Source organism: Pseudophryne corroboree, chromosome 3 (genome assembly GCF_028390025.1).
Source record: "Pseudophryne corroboree isolate aPseCor3 chromosome 3, aPseCor3.hap2, whole genome shotgun sequence".
In the NCBI taxonomy this organism is placed as follows: Eukaryota; Metazoa; Chordata; class Amphibia; order Anura; family Myobatrachidae; genus Pseudophryne; species Pseudophryne corroboree.
Window position 1 is genome coordinate 8,790,562 of NC_086446.1, and position 17,944 is coordinate 8,808,505.

The 17,944-nt window shown below is 45.4% G+C and overlaps 1 protein-coding gene across 4 annotated transcripts in view; it reads left to right on the top strand.

Moving 5' to 3' along the window:
• LOC135054529 (gastrula zinc finger protein XlCGF26.1-like) overlaps nucleotides 1–15,901 on the top strand; it is a 29,643-nt gene extending 13,742 nt beyond the window's left edge. For 2 of the 4 annotated variants that reach the window (XM_063957668.1, XM_063957667.1), the window contains exons 2-6: nucleotides 2,463–2,662; nucleotides 4,264–4,342; nucleotides 4,460–4,557; nucleotides 4,707–4,914; nucleotides 12,328–15,901. In XM_063957668.1, the coding sequence (XP_063813738.1) occupies nucleotides 4,309–4,342; nucleotides 4,460–4,557; nucleotides 4,707–4,914; nucleotides 12,328–13,673 (1,686 nt within the window). In that variant the 5' untranslated portion in view covers nucleotides 2,463–2,662; nucleotides 4,264–4,308 and the 3' untranslated portion in view covers nucleotides 13,674–15,901. The remainder of the gene's footprint in view (nucleotides 1–2,462; nucleotides 2,663–4,263; nucleotides 4,343–4,459; nucleotides 4,558–4,706; nucleotides 4,915–12,327) is intronic. The other 2 variants (XM_063957670.1, XM_063957669.1) reach the window with 2 other exon arrangements.
• Nucleotides 15,902–17,944: the final 2,043 nt, after the last annotated feature.

A 17,944-nucleotide genomic window follows, 5' to 3' on the forward strand; every position in this document is an offset into this window, starting at 1 on the left:
ATTACAGAGTGCTCATCTTCTAGAGGGCCACAGATTCAGCATTCAGGGTTGGATGCTGGTGACCACGGAGGCCAGCCTGAGAGGCTGGGGAGCAGTCACACAGGGAAAAAATTTCCAGGAAAGTGTGATCAAGTCTGGAGAATTCTCTCCACATAGATGGAGCTAAGAGCAATATTATAATGCTCTAAACTTAGCAAGACCTCTGCTTCAAGGTCAGCCGGTATTGATCCAGTGGGATAACATCACGGCAGTCGCCCACGTAAACAGAAAGGGCGACACAAGAAGCTGGAGGGCAGTGAAAAAACTGCAAGGATTTTTCGCTAGGCGGAAAATCATGTGATAGCACTGTCAGCAGTGTTCTCTCCGGGAGTGGACGACTGGGAAGCAGACTTCCTCAGCAGGCATGACCTCCACCTGGGAGAGTGGAAACTTCATAGGGAAGTTTTTCCGCATGATTGTGAGCCATTGGCAAAGACCAAAGGTGGAAATGATGGCGTCCCGCCCGAACAAAAAACGGGACAGGTATTGCGACAGGTCATGAGACCTTCAGGCGATAGCTGTGGATGTCCTGGTAACACCGTGGGTGTAACAGTCGGTGTATGTGTTCCCTCCTCTGCTTCTCATAACCAAGGTATTGAGAATTATAAGACATAGAGGAGTATGAACTATACTCGTGACTCCGGATTGGCCAAGAGGGACTTGGTACCCGGAACTTCAAGAGATGCTCACAGAGGACTAAGGGCCTGGGGAGCTAAGAAGGGACTTGCTTCAGCAGGTACCATGTCTATTCCAAGACTTACCGCGGCTGCGTTTGACGGCATGGCGGTTGAATGCCGGATCCTGAAGGAAAAAGGCATTCCATAAGAGGTCATACCTACCCTGGTCAAAGCCAGGAAGGAGGTGACCGCACAACGTCATCACCACATGTGGTGAAAATATGTTGCGTGGGTGAGGCCAGGAAGGCCTCACGAAGAAAATTCAACTAGGTCGATTTCTACACTTCCTGAAAACAGGAGTGTTTGGAGCCTAAAATTGGGGTTCTTTAAGGTTTTAAGTTTCGGCCCTGTAGAATTTCTTCCGAAAAGAATTGACTTCAGTTCCTGAAGTCCAGATTGTCAAGGGAGTATTGCATATACACCCCTTTTTTTGTGCCTCTAGTGGCACCGTGGGATCTCAACATAGTGTTGGGATTCCTTAAAATCATATTGGTTTGAACCGCTCAAATCTGTGGATTTGAAATATATCACATGGAAAGTGAACATGCTGTTGACCAATATCTCACATGGACAGTGACCATGCTGTTGGTCCTGGCCTCGGCCAGGCGATTGTCAGAATGGGCGGCTTTGTCTTACAAAAGCCCATATTTAATTTTCCATTCGGACAGGGCAGAACTGGGACTCGTCTCCAGTTTTCTTCCTGAGGGGGTGTCAGGTTTTTCACCTGAAACAACCTATTATGGTGCCTGCGGCTTCTAGGGACTTGGAGGACTCCAAGTTACTAGACGTTGTCAGGACCCTAAAAATATATATATATATATATATATGTATATAGTTTAGGACGGCTGGAGTCAGAAAGTCTGACTTGCTGTTTATATTGTATGCACCCAACAAGATGGGTGCTCCTGCGTCTAAACAGACGATTGCACGTTGGATCTGTAGCACAATCCAACTTGCACATTCTGTGGCAGGCGTGCCACAGCCTAAATCTGTAAAGGCCCACTCCACTAGGAAAGTGGGCGCATCTTGGGCGGCTGCCCGAGGGGTCTCGGCATTACAACTTTGCCGAGCAGCTACGTGGTCAGGGGAGAACACGTTTGTAAAATTTTACAAATTTGATACTCTGGCTAAGGAGGACCTGGAGTTCTCTCATTCGGTGCTGCAGAGTCATCCGCACTCTCCCGCCCGTTTGGGAGCTTTGGTATAATCCCCATGGTCCTGACGGAGTCCCCAGCATCCACTAGGACGTTAACGAAAATAAGAATTTACTTACCGATAATTCTATTTCTCGTAGTCCGTAGTGGATGCTGGGCGCCCATCCCAAGTGCGGATTGTCTGCAATGCTTGTACATAGTTATTGTTACAAAAATCGGGTTATTCTTGTTGTGAGCCATCTTTTCAGAGGCTACTTCGTTTTGTTATCATACTGTTAACTGGGTTCAGATCACAAGTTGTACGGTGTGATTGGTGTGGCTGGTATGAGTCTTACCCGGGATTCAAGATCCTTCCTTATTGTGTACGCTCGTCCGGGCACAGTACCTAACTGAGGCTTGGAGGAGGGTCATAGGGGGAGGAGCCAGTACACACCATGTGACCTAAAAGCTTTTTTAGATGTGCCCTGTCTCCTGCGGAGCCCGCTATTCCCCATGGTCCTGACGGAGTCCCCAGCATCCACTACGGACTACGAGAAATAGAATTATCGGTAAGTAAATTCTTATTTTTGTTGATGTCTCCATCATTACACAGTGGTGAGGATGATATTTGGTTAATGTGAGTGTGTCAGGAGGACTGATCAGGACCCAGAGCCCCATCACAGTGCCTCCACCTCACTCACCAATACATGAGAGACACAATGATCAGAAGATCCTGGAACTCGCCAACAAGATCATTCAGCTGCTGACTGAAGAGGTGACTGCTGGGAATGGGACATTATACAGTAACTCCAGGTAATGTGTCTGGGTGATGACTAGAGAGGTGACTTCTGGGAATGGGACATTATACAGTAACACCAGCAGACATGTCTGGGTGATGACTGGAGAGGTGACTGCTGGGAATGGGACATTATACAGTAACACCATGGGACGTGTCTGGGTGATGACTGGAGAGGTGACTGCTGGGAATGGGGCATTATACAGTAACACCAAGGGACGTGTCTGGGTGATGACTGGAGAGGTGTCTGCTGGGAATGGGGTATTATACAGTAACACCAGGGGACGTGTCTGGGTGATGACTGGAGAGGTGACTGCTGGCAATGGGACATTATACAGTAACACCTGGGGACGTGTGTGGGTGATGACTACAGAGGTGACTGCTGGGAATGGGGTATTATACAGTAATGACTGGAGAGTTGATTGCTGGGAATGGGACATTGGGGGTCATTCTGAGTTGTTCGCTCGTTGCCAATTTTCGCAACGGAGCGATTAATGCGAAAATGTGCATGCGCATGTTACGCAGTGCGCATGCGCTAAGTATTTTAGCTCAATACTTAGTAGGTTTACTCACCTAACGACGAATTTTCATCGTTGAAGTGATCGGAGTGTGATTGACATGAAGTGGGTGTTTCTGGGCGGATACTCAGCGTTTTCACAGCGTTTGCGGAAAAACGCAGGAGTGGCTGGAGAAACGGGGGAGTGTCTGGGCGAACGCTGGGTGTGTTTGTGACGTCAAACCAGGAACGAAAAGGACTGAGCTGGTCGCAATGGCAGAGTAAGTCTGGAGCTACTCAGAAACTGCGGGGTAATCGTTACGAGAAAATTAGCTAATCTTTTGTTCGCAATTCTGCTATGCTAAGATACACTCCCAGTAGGCGGCGGCTTAGCGTGTGCAATGCTGCTAAAAGCAGCTAGCGAGCGAACAACTCGGAATCACCCCCATTATACAGTAACGCCAGGGGATGTGTCTGGCTGCTGACTGGAGAGGTGACTGCTGGGAACGGGACATTATACAGTAACACCAGGGGACGTGTCTGGGTGATGACTGGAGAGGTGACTGCTGGGAATGGGACATTATACAGTAACACCAGGGGATGTGTCTGGGTGATGACTGGAGAGGTGACTGCTGGGAATGGGGCAGTATACAGTAACACCAGGGGACGTGTTTGGGTGATGACTGGAGAGGTGACTGCTGGGAATGGGACATTATACAGTAACACCAGGGGATGTGTCTGGGTGATGACTGGAGAGGTGACTGCTGGGAATGGGGCATTATACAGTAACACCAGGGGATGTGTCTGGGTGATGACTGGAGAGGTGACTGCTGGGAATGGGACATTATACAGTAACACCAGGGGATGTGTCTGGGTGATGACTGGAGAGGTGACTGCTGGGAATGGGACATTATACAGTAACACCAGGGATGTGTCTGGGTGATGACTGGAGAGGTGACTGCAACACCAGGGGATGTGTCTGGGTGATGACTGGAGAGGTGACTGCTGGGAATGGGGCATTATACAGTAACACCAGGGGATGTGTCTGGGTGATGACTGTATCACTGTGTGTGTCAGGTTCCTATAAGGTGTCAGGATGTCACTGTCTATGTCTCCATGCAGGAGGGGGAGTATATAGAGGAACACAGTGCTCTATACAAGGACGTGATGATGGAGAATCACCGGCCCCTCACATCACTGGGTAAGAGGAGACTGTCATGTACTGTAGAGGGCAGAGCAGGTATGGGGGCCCCCTATATACACACATCATCTGATAATCACATATATACACTGTACTCAGTCAATGTGTCTCCTACAGATGGGCCCAGTAACAGAGATACCCCAGAGAGATGTCCCCGTCCTCTGTGTTCCCAGGATTGTACAGAGGAGAATCACAGGATCCCTCAGGAGGATCAGGTAGGTGGGATTTAGGGTCTCACCAATATACCAAAGTGACTGTCACTATATGATCTGTAGAGAAACTGTGTGTCTTATACACTGACATTATACTGTCTAATCTTGAAGAAATTAGACCCTACTGAAGTTTTGTCTTGTTATTTATTTAGGGAGAAGGGCTGACTGTTATTAAGGTAGAAGATATAGAGGGAGAAGAAGAGACGTATGTGACTGATATGAAGGCAGAAGATACAGAGGGAGAAGAAGAGACGTATGTGACTGATATGAAGGCAGAAGATGCAGAGGGAGAAGAAGAGACGTATGTGAGGGGTGATCAGCAGTGTAAGGAGGAGAAGATCCCTACAGATACCAGCACAGGTGAGTAACACTAACACTGTCCTGTTGCTCTCCTATCTCATCAGTGATTGTCTCCACTGAAGCTACAATATAACTTAGTAGCTTGTCTTTGATGGACTTGTAGCAGCTGCTTCATGGTCTCTTTTTGCTATCTATAAATGCACATGTAGGACTGTAAGAAGCATGGATAGCATGTGCTGCTTACACAGATGTATCCTCAGTCACCAATTCTTTTTACAGCACATGGCATGGCTTAAACCCTTCACTGGTAGAATTTCTGGACTTGCACCTACCCATGTATACCCCGGCTGTCTGGACATGTCAGGTTATTCTGAGTGGCTGTTAGAACCTGGTATGTATTTTTCTCTCTACTGTTCCTTGCCTGGGAACACAATTCAGGCAGACCTTGGGTGCCGCGGTGGTATCCCTGCTATGAAGCTCTGCCTGCAGGTAGGGTGGTCTCAAAAAGGATAAACTACCTCTGTTGCTGGTGTGTTTTTGGGACGCCTGTCTCCGCCTTCCAGTGTTGTAGGGAGTCTGCATTGTGCACTGGAGTTCATTGTAGTGTTTCTACCGACAGCAGGTATGTTTTTGTTTTGTTTTTAATAAAATTTCCTCCCCTACCCTCCAAGTTAGCTAAAGGAGTGTGTGTAGCAGAGGTTCAGGGGAAGGGAGAAGGGAGAGAGCGGTTGTACAATTGTGTTTCCCGCTGGCTCTTGTACAAGTGGAGAGGAGTCTTTAGTGGGCCATCCTGTGGACTTGTCTCTTTACTCACTTTTGTGCCCAAGGAGGGAGGAATTTGTTTTCCACCAGAGCCAAAGTTTTTTCATGAAAAGCGTGCCAAACTGTTGTACTGTTGTTTATTTTTTTTTTAGATTCTCTGTTATTGGAAGGATTTTACATCGGATCTCCTCAAGAGGATTTTATGGAGGATTTAGAACAGGATCTATGATTATCTCCTCCTGAGGATAACCGGGATAATATTTGGTGGTAAAACCTTGGTTCGGATGGTAAAACAAGTTTTACGTGTTTTGGATTTAGTTAAGCCTGGAAGTCCAATTACTTATCTTTTCAAAAGGAATTGAAGGTAAACCTTGTTCAGACTTGTTTTGCTTTATTCTTAATTAAGAATCAGGCCATTAGTTATCTTGGTGGAACAGATTCAGGAACCTGCAGCATTTTTCTGGGAGAAGCAGAGTGGATGCAGGATTGATTATTGCTCATAACTGGCTATGAACATGGCTTGCAGACTCAAAATGAAAAATGGACTGTAAACCTTTTGTAAGTTCTTTGCAGTTCATACGTTGATAAGATCATAGAGTTATCTATGGGAGGAAACAGTAAATTTCACCTTCCTTCCCTTCAAAGGAAAAAGGTTCTTCCTTCATTTCTTTCGCATGCCAGGCAAACCCAGAGGTCCTTCCTTCAGACCTCTCCTTCCCAAGAAGGTCGTGCAAGAGAAATACAGGCCTGGACAGGGTGTTACCCAGCTCCCCGACATTCCAATGAACCTGCAGCATGATGGGGGTTTCTCCCATCCAGAAGTTTCTGTGGTGGGAACCCATCTACTTTTGTTAAAGTCAGTGTGGCAAAAGATCACTTACGGTGACTGCGTGCTAGATAGACCTTTTGCATTCCTATCCTCATTAAATCTTACTACAAACCTTCTTATAGCGCAGTGCCAAAAGGGAGATATTCAAGCTCTTTAGTAATGCTTGTTACTTCAGAACAGAGAGGAGTAGGTTTCTACTCCAAGATGTTCCCGGTTCAGAAGTCATAGCCAGTATGGAAGATGGAGAATTTAAGGCAGTAGACATACAAGATGCCTATATCTATGTTCCCATTGAAAGGGACATCAACATCTTAATTTTGCTGTCCAAGAAAATCACTTGCACTCTTTATCTTCCCCCTTCGGACTTTCTACCTCCCCGTGTATTTTCTCAAAGAACATGGCTGTCATGGTGGCTCATCTGAGGACATTGGGGAAGGGGGGTGATAGTAATCCCAGACTTAGATGACCTCATGGTCAAAACTTATTCAATAGAGGTCATAAGGACCCAGATGCACATGGCAGAGTTAGATTTTATTTCTCACAGCTGGATTGTCAATCATGTGAAATCCAAGTATGTTCCATCTCTGAAGATGTGTTCTTAGCTGTGATCTTCGACCTTTTAAGCTGTCCAGCTTGCCCGGTTCCACTCTCAGGAGTTCCAGACAGAACCTATCCTGAAGTGGAACAAATCTCACCTGCGCATTTCTCAACATATAAGGTTGTTTCCAAAGACTCGTCTATCTCCCTCTTGGTGGTGGTTGGTCGATTACTGAAACAATGGATTCCCATATGCCATTTGGAATTGGACTTCAGTTTCAACAAATGCCAGTCTCCGGTTGTGTGGGGAGCGGTAACTATACACTCCCATATTTTTATGGTTGATGGACACCAGAGGAGTTTATACTTCCCATCAATGTCCTCAAACCATGGGCAATTTTCTTCCCTTTATCCAATGCACAGGATCTTCTCTGGGGAAACCCAGTAAAATCTAATTAGACAGTACCCAACCCATAAAGAAGACTTTCGGACTCATGACTTGGGGAAAACAAAAAAGCATGTTCCAGCCGTCGTCTTCATGGGCATACAAAAATGGAAAGCAAAATACCTGAGTAGGCAGGACTTTGAATGGTCTTTCCATCTGGAGATATTTCAACTTATTTTGGAGAACTGGTATGTTGAATGTTGTCATGATGGCATCCTGGCACATGTACAAGGTGAGCACTTACTGTTCTCAGAATAGTGACCCTGCAACCGTATATATCAACACCATGGTTGTTCCATTGCGTTTCTTCTTTATCTGTCCTCCCCTTCCCCAGTAAAAATGCTACCAGGGGTTCTGAAGCAAATGAGAGAGGCTACAAATCATTTTCATGGCCTGAGATTGGTAGAGCTTGGTATTCCAATCTAGTCACTTTATTGGCAGTTTGTCTGTAACGTCTGAGATTGGAAGAGCTTGGTATTCCAATCTAGTCACTTTATTGGCAGCTTGTCTGTAACGTCTCTAAACTGTTCTGATCTGTTATCTCAAGGGTCCCATCAATCATCTGGGTTTACAACAATTGGTGTTGACAGGGTGTCTTTTGAAGCCACCATTTTAAAATCTACGGCCCTCTGTGACAGTGTAATACAAACTATGTCTAGTGATGAGAAAAGAAGAATTTTCCCACTTCAACATTGCCTGTGGATAGACTCCTCCTGTTTCGGGGTGGATGCTGGTTGCGGTTATGATCCTCAAAGGTGCAGATAATCTGTTCTTCTTCTGGAGGCATCTATTCTTATTTGGAGATAATGAGACCTTCTTACAGGGTGTGTGCAGATATGGGACCTCGTACTGATGATTAGGTCATTAAAATAATCTTACTTTGAGCCCTTGTATTTGTTAGACCTTTAATCTCACTTGGAAAACCATTTTGCTTCTGCTTTGAGGTTTCTAAACTTCTTGTTTTTATCTTTACTTTGGTGTTTTATCTACTCTTTATCTTTTGGTGTTCCGTGATGTCATTCTTTAAACAAAAAAAAATCGCTCCTTTCCAGCCAAAAGTGGTTTCCAAATTCCACATTAACTATCAGATTGTGGTATCTTCCATGGACCAGCAGGGTTAAAGCAGCACTGATGATGATCCTCTTCGACTTTTGGTTGTAGTATGTGTGTTGCAAATATATGTCCAAAATATACAGTACTTTCATCGTTCAGATGATTGTTTTGTTTTGTAAGACTTTCGCAAGAATGGATGGCCTGCTATGAAAGACAAACCATAGCCGGATGGATAACATCTGTTAACAGTCAGGCTTTCCAGTGTCGGGGTTCCTGTACTGTACTGTCATGGCTCTGCGTTGTACACAATTAATGGGGGGGTTTGGTCTTCCATGCACAAATTCACTAGATTCTATTGTTTTGACACCTTTGCTGCTCAAGATGTGAAATTTGGCCTAAAGTCCTACAATCAGCTACAGAGTTCTTCTCCCACGAGGAACGCTTTGTAATGTCCACAGTGAAGGAGAAAGTGAGAGGTTTGTACTGTAAAATCCATTTCTCAGATTCTATGGGGGACACTGGACTCTCTCCTCTGCTCTTTTATTATATCTTTCTTTTTTTTGTGATCCATCCATGTGGATTGTGCGTACAATTTTTTCCTCTCTCTTCCCTGTTCTCTGCCTCTGTTTTGGTACTTTAAAAAAAAAATACAGCCATGGTATAAAGTGGAAGAAGCTTGCTTCAAAACAGTTTGAGTTTTTAAAGTGCTATGCTCATCACACAACCATCTATGCCCCAGTGTTCCAGTGTCCCCCAAGGAATTGAAAAAATGGATTTACGGGTAAGTTAAAAAATTCTGTGTGTCTCACTCCCATACGTGAGCCTATGGGGTATATGCAATTGCGGTCGAATTGCCGGCAAAGTCGAAAAACGGGGCATTTTCGACAAAAAAAAAAACATCTCGAATTGGATTCGACAATGCAATACAGTACTTTGACAAAAAAACATCCGTTTCAGATTCGACTTTTTCAAATTCGACAGTTGTCAAATTCGACATGTCTGCACTGTTAAAAATGTGGCTTTTCGGCAAAAATATATTCAATTGAAGAATGTCGATTCGACAACAGTGCTTATCGACAGTAATTTCATTCCGCCTCACTTTGCTAGCGGAATCTAATAAAAAAAAATGAAAACATGTTTTTTTTTATTGCTAATAGCATATCTATTTATATTAGAAGGGATTATGTACTTGGGTTGTCTATAAGGAGACACAAGTATTATTTATAGATTGTTTTAAATAATATTTTTTTTAACTGACTAAAATAGAGAGCATGGTTTTCAGTGGGAAGGGGTGGGAATGGGTTAAAATCACGAAAAAAAATGCGTGGGGGTCCCCCCTCCTAAGCATAACCAGCCTCGGGCTCTTTGAGCCGGTCCTGGTTGTAAAAATACGGGGGGGAAATGGACAGTGGATCCCCCGTATGTTTAGAACCAGCACCGGGCTCTGCGTCCGGTCCTGGTGCAAAAAATACAGGGGACAAAAAGCGTAGAGGTCCCCCATATTTTTTGAACCAGCACCGGGCTCCACTAGCTGGAGAGATAATGCCACCGCCGGGGGACACTTTTATACCAGTCCCTGCGGCCGTGGCATTAATTACCCAGCTAGTCACCCCTGGCTGGGGTACCCTGGAGGAGTGAGGACCCCTTAAATCAAGGCCCCCCTAGCCCTCCAGCCACCCAAGGGCCAGGGGTGAAGCCCGAGGCTGTCCCCCCCCCATCCATGGGCTGCTGATAGCCTTGTGTAAAATCAAAGAATATTGTTTTTTTTGCAGAAGCAAGCCTCCCCCGCACGCTGGTACTTGGAGAACCACTAGTACCAGCATGCGGGGGTAAAACGGGCCCGCTGGTACCTGTAGTTCTTCTGCAAAAAAAATACCCAAATAAAAACAGTACACACACATCGTGAAAGTAAAACTGTATTACATACATGCTGACACACACATACTTACCTATCTTCACTTGCCGACTGTGTCTACGTCTCCAAGTCTGTCGACGTCTCCAAGAATCCGGGGTACCTGAAAATAAAATTATACTCACCTAAATCCAGTGTGTCCTGTTCTTTTTTTGTAATCCACGTACTTGGCAAAAAAACAAACCGCATACCCGATCCACGCACTGAAAGGGGTCCCATGTTTACACATGGGACCCCTTTCCCCGAATGCCGGGACCCCCCGTGACTCCTGTCACAGAGAGTCCCTTCAGCCAATCAGGGAGCACCACGTCGTGGCACTCTCCTGATTGGCTATGCGCGTCTGAGCTGTCAGATAGCGCATCGCACAGCCGCACCATTATCTTCAATGGTGGGAACTTTGCGGTCAGCGGTGAGGTTACTCGCGCTACTGTTTTTATTTGGGTAATTTTTTTGCAGAAGAACTACAGGTACCAGCGGGCCCGTTTTATCCCCGCATGCTGGTACTTGTGGTTCTTCAAGTACCAGCGTGCGGGGGAGGCTTGCTGGGACTTGTAGTTCTTCTGCAAAAAAAACAATATTCTTTGATTTTACACAAGGCTATCAGCCTCCCATCCGCAGCCCATGGATGGGGTGGACAGACTCTGGCTTCACCCCTGGCCCTTGGGTGGCTGGAGGGGGGGGACCCCTTGATTTAAGGGGTCCCCACTCCTCCAGGGTACCCCGGCCAGGGGTGACTAGTTGGGTATTTCATGCCACGGCCGCAGGGACCGGTATAAAAGTGTCCCCCGGCTGTGGCATTATCTCTCCAGCTAGTGGAGCCCGGTGCTGGTTCAAAAAATACGGGGGACCCCTACGCTTTTTGTCCCCCGTATTTTTTGCATCAGGACCGGATGCAGAGCCCGGTGCTGGTTGTAAAAATACGGGGGATCCCCTGTCCATTCCCCCCCCCCCCCCGTATTTTTACAACCAGGACCGGCTCAAAGAGCCCGAGGCTGGTTATGCTTAGGAAGGCGGATCCCACGCAATTTTTTTCTGCGTTTTTTAACCATTTTGGAAAAGTCGAATCCAGGACGCACTTATCCGTCAATTTGTCCGTTTTTCGACAGCGGGACTGTCGAATCCGTTTTTTATTGAATATGTCGAATTCCGGCACCCGACGGACGGAATTCGACGGACGAATTGTGTCGAATTTAAAAACAGGCGAAAAAAGCTGCAATTCGCCCGGAATTGCATATACCCCTATGTTGGCAATTTGTGGGGTGATCATATTCCAACATCTGCATCAGTAATTGTTTTTTTATGTAGCACCCACACAGACTGTAAATAGTTTTTCCACTTGAATTTTTGGGAAGTAGCATTACTTCGACTTGCAGGAAAGAGAACGAAAGGCAAATGCATTTATATTTTTTCCATTTAGAAATACCATCTACAAATCCTTTGCGGTTCATGCTTAAGGAATAATTAATTTTCCAGAACTACAAAGAACAGGATTGTACATAAAAGGATCTGTTCTACAAAAATATTTTAGCTTTTAAATAATTTGAATGAAACAAGACTGTCCCAGTGTCTGTAGGTGCCAAGACAGGAAAAATTGGCCACCCCTTCCCAGGCTTTACTTGTAATTCTCCATTATCACCAGATAGCACTGATTTGTTTACATTTCCCAGACTAGAGGAGATATGGTCATTTAAATACCCTCCTACACCATCCTATGCCCCTTTTGTTACATCATCTCACACACACAGGAATGGGGTAGGTAAGTTTTTTGTTTTCCACCTTTGAACTCCTTCACTGCTGAGGAGCTTGACTTGCCTTTAGCTCATTTGAGGTGCAGTATATGCTGAGAACTATCCCCCTACTCATTCTTAGAACTAAAGGAATAAAACTTCTAAGCCTCTTGCACTGACTAATAGTATGAAATTATGTTATTTCCAGCAGATGGATTCACAAGCAGCGATCCCTTGGATGGACATCTTGTTTTATCTACAAACTGTAAAATAAAAGATAAACTCATACGAGAATCCTCAGAAGAAAAGCCTGATACTCTAAATATACATTCAGTAGGTATTGGTGTGCCCTTTAATCTTGAGGAATGTTCTCCTGATGAATCAGTTCTTACTGCGCATAGTACAACTGGTACAGGTGACACAGTTTTGCCATGTTCTGAATGTGGTAGTTGTGTTAAGTCCATTTTCTGTGGGAAATGCTGTACAGACAAATCCCATCTTGTCAGTCATCAGAGAAGTCCAACCAATGAGAAACCATTTCCATGTTCTGAGTGTGGGAAAATGTTTACACGAAAATCAAGTCTTGTTACCCATCTGAAAAGTCACACAGGTGATCAGCCATTTCCATGTTCTGAGTGTGGAAAATGTTTTACAAAGATATCTGATCTTGTTAGACATGAAAGAAGTCACACAGGTGAGAAGCCATTTCCATGTTCTGAGTGTGGGGAACGGTTTATGCAGAAATCATATCTTGTTAGACATCAGATAAGTCACACAGGTGAGAAGCCATTTCCATGCTCTGAATGTGGGAAATGTTTTTCACAAAAATCAGCTCTTGTTATACATCAGAGAAGTCACACAGGTGAGAAACCGTTTCCATGTTCTGAGTGTGGAAGATGTTTCACACAAGCATCTCATCTTAATACACATCAGAGACATCACACAGGTGAGAAGCCTTTTGTGTGCTCTGAGTGTGGGAAATGTTTTGAGCGCAAGTCACGTCTTCTTGAACATAAGATGCGTCATACAGGTCAGAGACCATTTCCATGTTCTGAGTGTGGAAAATGTTTTATAAGAAAATCACATCTTGCTACACATCAGAGACTTCACATACATGAGAAACCATTTCCATGTTCTGAATGTGGGAAATGTTTTTTACAGGAATCACATCGTATTAGACATGAGAGATGTCACACAGGTGAGAAACCATTTGTATGCTCCGAGTGCAGGAAATGTTTTAGAAAGAAATCATATCTTCTTAAACATCAGAAAACACACACAGGTGAGAAGCCATTTCCATGTTCTGAGTGTGGGAAATGTTTTATGCGGAAATCATGTCTTCTTAGACATCAGAGAAGTCACACAGGTGAGAAGCCATTTCCATGCTCTGAATGTGGGAAATGTTTTTCACACAAATCAGCTCTTGTTGTTCATCAGAGAAGTCACACAGGTGACAAACCATTTCCATGTTCTGGGTTTGAGAAATGTTTTACACAGAAATCAAATCTTGTTAGACATCAGAAAATACAGAAAGGAGAACAGCTATTCCTATAAGCGAGCAGACATGAAACAAGTTTTAGCAATACATTAAAGATGTCACATGCCAGACTGGCGGGCCCTGTTACTGTCGCTATGTGGCGTCGCCTCTCTCCCAGGTTGTCAGAATTTCTCCCATGCGGTATTGCTGCCAAGGATTGTTTTCCCCACGTGGAGCTTCCACCACCGGGACATGGTCAATGCAATATTACCTGCAATCAGCTGAACACTGCTTTTACAGTCTCTGGCCTTGTTCACTTCACATGACCCTTGGTGATTTATCAGCAGCCAGGGTGCCATATAAGTCTTTCCCTGGTGATGGTCCTTTGCCAGAACTTCTGCAGTCTGCTCACTAGCTTCCTGTGTCCTGTTCCAGAGTTTGGCTCAACAGTCCAGTGTACGCCATCCGCTGTCTGCTGCTGCGATGCTCCCAGTGCCAGTCACTACTACTGGTCACTCTCCAGAGTTTCCAGTGTGTTCCTGTGATACTTCCAACGCCAGTCACTATTGCTGGGCGCTCTCCACCGTTTATAATGTGTTCCTGTGATACTCCAACCACTAGTCATTACTACTGGGAGTTCTCCTGTTTCCAGTGTGTTCCTGTAATGCTTCCAGCACTAGTCAGTACTATGGAGTGCTCTCTACGGTTTGCAGTGTGTTCCTGTGATACTCCCAGTGCAAGTCACTACTACTGGGCGCTCTTCACAATTTCCAGTGTACTCTCATTGTTATTCTTTACAATTTGGAACTCATCCCAGTTTCCAGTATACTATGTGCTGCTGTGTTAACCCTTTATGCTAGTGTCCTCTGAATCTCCATTGTCTCTTGTGTTACTGACTGTCATATCTACAAGTATTCCCAAAAACTCTATGCTAAATCTGCAGTGGAAACTGTCTGCAGTTCTCTATCAGCCTGTTCACCAGCCCCTACTGGTAATCGGTAACTATCATTGTGACTGTTGTGGCTGGGACAGCATAATTCAAATGAGGTTAATGTGAACGGCATGCTTTTGCAGGATTGGAGCTGTAGCAATAGGTCTGATGGAATCCAGTCTGGGTTTTAGCTGAGTCAGTTGTAAGTCACAGCTGGGCTTATCTGGAATCAGTCCTCACATGGCCTAAGCCAAAATGTAAGTCACATTTGAGGACATTTCTTGGTTTGGTGGGCTAGTATCTTAGGCTTATACATGATTTTGCCACTAGGGCGGCACCCTTTACTGAATGTCTGAGGAAACAGTCCCTAGACAAGATAGTATGGCCTAGTTCCGCAGAGACTGCTTGGCAGGATTTAAGGTAACCTTATGCGCGGAGCCTGTATTGCAAGCTCCTAATTTCAGAAAGCAGTTTCTGTTGCAAACTGATGCCTCTGGGAGAGGGGCAGTCCTTTCCCAAGAGGTAGAAGAGGAAGAGAAACCCATCCTCTACCTTAGCAGGAAATTGTGCCCCAAGAGCGCAAGTACTCAACTGTAGAGTAGGAAAGCTTGGCGATTAAATGTGCAGTAGTCACTGAGATAGTATTTGTTGGGATGAGAATTCTGGCTAATCACAGACCATGCACCCTTACAGTGGATGCACACAAACGAGGTGAATGCTCATGTGACTCGCTGGTTTCTGGCCTTACAGCCATTCAAATTTGAGGTGCAGCGTCGTCCGGGGAAACAGCACCTCAATGCAGATACTCTTCTACAAAGTTTATGGATTCTGATCCTCCTAGCAACAATGTGGTGAAGCTAGGTGAGGAGGAGGGTGAAGAAGGGGATCCGTGGAAGCTAGTTGAGGGGTGTGTTCACAGATGGCACAAATATGTATTGGGCGAGGCAGAGAACTCACTGTGAATTCATAGCTTCACCAGAGTGGTTGAAGTTAAGGTGGAAGGAGTATGGCAGGGACAGCATGATTCCAGATAAGGTTAATGTGGAACGGCAGGCTTTTGCATGATTGGAGCAGTAGCAATAGGTCTGATGAAATCCAGTCCGGGTTTTAGCTGAGTCTGTTGTAAGCCACAGTTGAGCTAATCACTACAACTTGTCTGCTGCCTTTAAAAATGTGTTTGTTCAGTAGGTCATTGCTCCTGATGCCAGCAAGTGGCCGGGTGAGAGGTTGGGGGTCTGGGGTTACGTTACTTCTGCTTATTAGACCTTTGAATGTTGTGCTGCTGTTTTAAAGATTGCCTGTAAAACCTGAACTGCAAACCCTGCATGTACTGTGTAACCTGCCTGAGGTGGAAATAAAGTGAGTTGTACTGTACTCCGTCTATGTGGTTCTGTTGCACTACTCATGACTACCTGTGTTCCATTTCACCAATAAGGAGAGACCTCATCAAACCTCCATGTTTTCACCTTGCAGCCTCCAACCATGTACAGACCTCTGGTCCTGCTCCAAGTACAGAAAATGTACAGATTCTGACACAAAACTGTAATAGGTTGGTAAAAAGATTTTTTATAAACATCACGTTATAGAGGCCAACTGAAAGCTTCAGTCACACAGTATATTAACACAATAGAAATGAATTCTTAGTAACAAAGATGGATGACTTTTGTGTCATCAACATAGGGGTATATTCAATGCATGAAGGATCCGACAATGCAGAATTCAATTCTCTGCCAAATCCGACAGAATATGGCCATTCCCAACTATGCCAATCTGACTTTTTTTAAAGTCTTATTGACATTGTCGGAAACAGGGCTAAAACCTGTCGGATCCGCAGCTAATCCGCTGATCCATGAGTTTTCCGACAAGTCAGAATTACCGACCTGTCGGAAAAACGGCAGCCAGATTGAATAGGTCGGAACACTATCCTGCCTAAAAAAGTCAGAAACTGCCGTCTTTCCTACAAGACGGCAGTTCCGACTACAATTGCATACCCCCCATAGTGTAAAGGCCAGTACACACTTGCCGATCCCCACCGACGCCGATATTGGCAGTGGGGTCTCGGCATCGATGCGCAGGAGCACGCATTTTTAACGACATTGAGTGTACACACTGGACGAGATTGTGAAAGGTCTCGCTCGGATCGGCCCTTCTGAGCGAGATCTTTCACTTTCTCGTCTAGTGTGTACGGGGCTTTAGACTAGACTGCTCTCTAGTGTGTGGAACTTCTTGCTATTTTCTTATTTTGTTACATCAATTTCCAGAGTACTAACAGCATCACATTGTTTCGAAGGTTCTATGTAAGCTATTATCGCGGCAATGGGTTGGGGATGTAATCTGGTCTGGGATACTTTGAAATTATGTTTTCTGCAGCAGGGTACATTGGTTTTCACAGGGAAATATCGGGTGTAGAGATGGATCTCAATCCAGGGGCACTAACAGGCTAAAGCTTTAGGCTGTCCCAGGATGTATTGGGGCCTCCTCTATAACCCCCGCCTCCAGGCACGAGAGCTCAGTTTCAGGTTGGTGCCTGTAGAAGCAAGTTACAGGAGGGCTGTGCCGGGCAGCCCTGAAAAAGCTTTCTAAGAAGACTTCAAGGGCCGCAGCACTTACATCTCAGAGTGACATACTGTGCTGCGGCTCCATCACCTCCCAAGCGACGTCGCATACTCCCGCTGCTCAGTTCCCGGGTACATGCGGTGGAGACGCTCTGGCTCTCGACAGACGGTCACAGACGCTCTCCTGGTTTGCGTGGCTGCTACGGGGAGGAGGTAAGAGGGTCCCCCAGGCGGGACCCGCTACCAAATCACGTTCCGGTCGCAGTCTAGGGAGACAGACTGCGACGCTGGCGTGGAAACAGTTACGCACAGGGACCCCACTATATTTGCAAGGGCATAGGAGTACAGGTTGGGTTTACTAACACCCAGTTTAATAATACTCCATAGTACCGGGCGATGAGGACCAGCATAGGGGAGTTGGCACTTGACCTGTAGCCCCCTCCCCGTCCCAGGGTGCCATCTCTGAGCAGATTTTCCCGCCCTGGAGTTGCCTTACACTATGTCTTACAGCGGGTCATTTACAAAGCTGCAAGAGTTGTCACATGGGGCAAATGTCATTTGTTTTTCCCTTTATAGCAAACATTTGGGTTTAGAGGCTCGATTGGAATCGGCAGCTTAACTTGAGACATTAAAGCCTACATAGGGGTATATGCAATTGCGGTCGAATTGCTGCAAATGTTGAAAAACGGGGCATTTTCGACACAAAAAATGATTCGACAATGCAATACAGTACTTTTCGACGAAAAAACGGCCGTTTCAAATTCGACTTTTTGCAATTCGACAGTTGTCAAATTCAACATGTCTGCAATGGTAAAAATGCAGCTTTTCGACAAAAGTATATTCAATTGAAGAATGTCGATTC